We start from the raw sequence: 3,999 nt of genomic DNA, 5'->3' as shown, positions 1-3,999 counted from the left end.
CCTAGCCTATATCCCGCAGCTGCCATGCGGCCCAAGGCTGCACGTCTGAATGCGTTTTCCCCCCGCAAGGTACACGAGCGCACAGAGGCAGACGGATACAGGCGGAGCTCTATGAAAAGTAATGTACCTGAGCCCCCGGGGCAACTGAGTCATAAATGTCGGTAACACTGCGTGGCTTGTAGGTGGTGTTTATTGAGCTTTCTTTGCAGAAATGTGTGTATAAAAAGCATCTGAGATTAATATTAATACCTACAGCTAATAAAGTGAATACAGCCAGCTTTCACTGAATGCACAATAAGGCTGTTATTTTTCTAAATTTAAAAAAATCACGAGGCAGAAGCCAGACAGCACAAAGTCTCTTTTCTCAGTTTCAAGATTAATTTGACTCACATCTAGTTTCAGTACAACCACAACTAAGCAAGTGTCAACTGGACAAAAACACACCAAGAAATCTGCTTCAAAGATGAAGTGAAAAATATTTTTATTCTCTTTTACCAGACATAATTAGGGCACTTGTATGAAACCACAAAAAACGGCTCAGAAACACAATGACACCTTATTTTTTCAAGTGTGGACTACTATAGGAAAACTACATGATTGCAAAACCTCACAAAAATAACACGAAGAAATAATAAAATAAAATAAAAATATGCCCTTTGGCTAAATCAACAAGGCATTTAACAAATATAAAGAAACATAAATAAATTATAAGTTAGAATAGTCTTAAAATATACATTAACAGAGAAAAGACAGAACAGAAATAAACGTTTATAGGCTATTGTCTCTATAAAGCTGTACACTTTTGGCCAGTGTAGACAATTCTTTTAAAGTAATTTAGGATTGCACAGATGTTAAAACATTTAACACTGTCGAGTGGCTGTATGCAAAAGCAACAATGAATGCTACATTTGTACTGGATAGAAGTCATTCGGCGTAATGTCCTCTTTCTTCTTCTTCTTCTCCCTTCAACCGTTCAGTCCTGAGAGTCTGGTCCAGCGTTCAGGCTGCGCTCCGCCGGGGCGCACCGAGCCCAAGCCACCGGCCGGTCGGGCTCTTTTTTCCCCCACACACACCGTTGTTTCTCTTCTGCGGCGCTTAAAACGCAGGGAGAAACATCCTCGTCTCGATCCTCAAATTTCGCAGGCAAATAGTGCAAAAGACACCTGGGGGAGGAATAAAGCACGATGAGATTTCAGAGGAATCAGTCATTCCGGGTAAAAAGACACGAGTCAGCTTTCTGAGGAAATAGGAGATGTAAGCTCAGCGGCAGGCGTCACCCTTTACCAGAGCCTTTTCCCGCCACATTGTGACGCACATCCCCCTCCCCCAACCGCTGGTGTTACTACAGCTACTACTATCACTACAACTGCGATTTCACCACCACAAACTCTCCCCACCCCCCTTCCGAGATAAGACTGTCTGCGCTTTTTTGGCTAATCATTTCCAGTTAACAGGAAAAACAAAGCAGTTATTATTTATCATAAGGCGCCCATTAAAACAACTGTTAATAATAATTAACAGCCGTATCATATAAGGCATAACAAAGCAAGGCTGTCCAATTGGGCGAGATTTATCCATTTTAAGCAGTTTCGAAAACACGATAAATCTTCATACCTTCAACGGATCCTCTTTCGTGGAGTCTGTTCCACCGGGATTGGAGACTTGGATTGTTGGCAAGCGTTCAGATCATTACATTTTTTATCAGCAGGCCTCTTTCGTTTGACGAAGAAGTCTGCGTGAACGGGAAAGACAACACACAAATAAACACATAAATCCACTTGAGCCAAAACAACGCACATAAGAGAGCAGCATATGAGGTAATGTGGATACAGAGCGCAACCCTGAAGCCGACAGTACACGCAACCTGGACATTTCAATGTTTTTATTTACCTGTAATGTGTGTGTTGTTGTTAGTAGTGGCCGTCCTCTTGCGTCTGACACACGGGACCTGTTTATGAGCCGGCTTCCCTGAGTTCAGCTTGTCTGTGCGGTTCTCCTGGTTAACTTCCACCGGGCAGGGAGTGCTGCTGCTCTCGGGCACGGCCAAGCGCTCCTGTACATCCATGTCAGGGCTCTCCGGGAGAACAGAGTCCATGGATGGCATGTGCTTGACGGGTGTCTCCGGCACCCTGGTCCTGCCACTCTGTACAGAGTCCTGATAAAACACCGGGGTCTTATCCACAGGCACCTCTTCCCACTTGTAATCCCCATCCAGCGGGGTGTTTGTCTCGAAATTAAAGTTCCATCTCTGCTGGTCTCGTTCAGAAATCTCCCGCAGCTTGGATTTCATCTCCCGGCTCAGTTCGTCGTGATCCACCGGTCCGAAGAGGTTGCGGCAGACGCTGGTGCGTCTGTGGAGAGGAAAGGTCCTCCTGGCCACCAGCCTATCCAGAGCGCTGCTCGATAACTGGACGTTGGACATCTCCAAAATCTTTCCAATGAAAACACGAAAAATGCAGAATAAGATGCCTTATTTAGCTAATTGATCCCTGATGAAAAAAAAAGTCGGGTGTTGTTGTGCGTGATGTGTCTCTTTCTCCTCTCGTGTAACTCGTCTTTCTCCACCCTACAGCTCAGTTTAAATGTACCTTCTCCCTGAGATGTGAAGTATATAAACTCCCAACTACTCCTGAGTTACAGCAGCCACCTCGGGCGGCTTTCTCATTGGTTGCTTTAAGTCCAACCCTCTCCAAATACACGCACAACCCCCACCATGATTTCCCATCAGCCCCTGTTGTCCATTTGGCTGTGCGCCGAGCAGAGCGCAGCGTTTTGGGTTTTCTCTCGGTTCTCTGATAATACTGAGCGGACTCTTAACCATTTCAGCGTCAAACTGATGGAGCTGCAGATTTAGGGTCGCCTTTGGGCAATTACACAAGCAGCTGGTGGTTGTGCATCCATGATCGGACACGACTTTGTTGTGTTGTGCGTTCGCTAACTGACTTATAGGTGATCTTAGAGTTGAGTTGAGAGAGTTGTAACAGCCTTGATCAGCAGTTAAATGAAAAGAAATGTAGAGGGAAAAAAAAACTCACCGGTTGCATTCTTTGTCCGATATTTGACCTCATCACGTAAAGTAGCCTACATGCACCCTCTTGTCCCAACACACACTCCCTTCTTTTCTTTCTCTCGTCACAATAACACTCCTCGGGTTATGAAACGTCCTCGCTCAGCTGTCTGCGAGGATTTTGCTCTGAGAGAGCTACTTTGGTTTTACGCACATGGGTAATGTAAACAACAGTAAAGGAAGACTGGTTCACAAATAAAACACGCTTTCTGCCCAGCTGAGCAGTAAACACGTATTAACCAGCACTGTTCTGAAATTGTGCTGTTTTTTTTTTTTTTTTTATCTCATTGCCCTCTTTTATGCTTTAAAGACATTACTACAGTCGATTTTAATTGTGATAAACAACCAGCTACCTTTCAATACTGCCAAGAAAATTAAGTGACAGAAAAGAAAAATACATGCTCAACTTACAGTAAGAAAAAGGTGTCTGCAATATAGGATTAAAACAGGTGTTGACCTTCAGTGTGGAGGAGTAAGTTTACGCACAAAGGTGTAAATCACTGCGGCCATGACACAATCAGGCTAATATGTACGTGCGTGTGTGCGCTTAGATGATTATTCTTATTAAATTATAGGTCATGCATCATTATTAAGTGTGTACATTCAGTTCAAAATGAACTATCAATGTTCTTACTGACAGAATAATACCATCAATAACTGCAGTGCGTGGTATCTCCTGCCTGCTCTCATCCTGATCCAGTCATGACAACGCCTTTTCAGTGGATATTGGGTTTACATTGACCCCTAGTGGCTAAACATCAATACTACAGCACGACCTTATTAACCCTTTAAAACTTGAGCAAATCTGTTTGATTTCTTTCCAAAACACGAGAAGAAAGCAATGACAGAAGAAATGACCCGAACATTAGCAGGAAATTAGTAAAAAAATAAAAAATAGAAAATAGAAGAAAAGTAATAAATTAAAAACAAAA

At 43.3% G+C, this 3,999-nt stretch overlaps 1 protein-coding gene across 1 annotated transcript; it reads right to left on the bottom strand.

The window, feature by feature from the left end:
* Positions 1–456: 456 nt before the first annotated feature.
* Positions 457–2,586, bottom strand: cdkn1cb (cyclin-dependent kinase inhibitor 1Cb). Its single transcript, XM_042496356.1, has 3 exons — positions 1,891–2,586; positions 1,615–1,732; positions 457–1,163 (listed from the first exon to the last, which is right to left on the bottom strand). Exons 1-2 carry the CDS (start codon positions 2,420–2,422, stop codon positions 1,617–1,619), a joined length of 648 nt encoding a protein of 215 aa, XP_042352290.1. The 5' UTR covers positions 2,423–2,586; the 3' UTR covers positions 457–1,163; positions 1,615–1,616.
* Positions 2,587–3,999: the final 1,413 nt, after the last annotated feature.

The sequence above is a fragment of the Plectropomus leopardus genome, chromosome 11, assembly GCF_008729295.1.
Source record: "Plectropomus leopardus isolate mb chromosome 11, YSFRI_Pleo_2.0, whole genome shotgun sequence".
In the NCBI taxonomy this organism is placed as follows: domain Eukaryota; kingdom Metazoa; phylum Chordata; class Actinopteri; order Perciformes; family Serranidae; genus Plectropomus; species Plectropomus leopardus.
The sequence above is the reverse complement of the archived record's forward strand: the minus strand, read 5'-3'. Positions and strand labels throughout refer to the sequence as shown.

Excerpts from the sequence above, each read along its gene's own strand:
- cdkn1cb (XM_042496356.1), bottom strand. The coding sequence starts at position 2,422 with ATGTCCAACGTCCAGTTATCGAGCAGCGCTCTGGATAGGCTGGTGGCC. Across the intron at positions 1,733-1,890 it reads CAACAACACACACATTACAG|ACTTCTTCGTCAAACGAAAG; the intron begins GTAAATAAAAAC and ends CCGTTCACGCAG.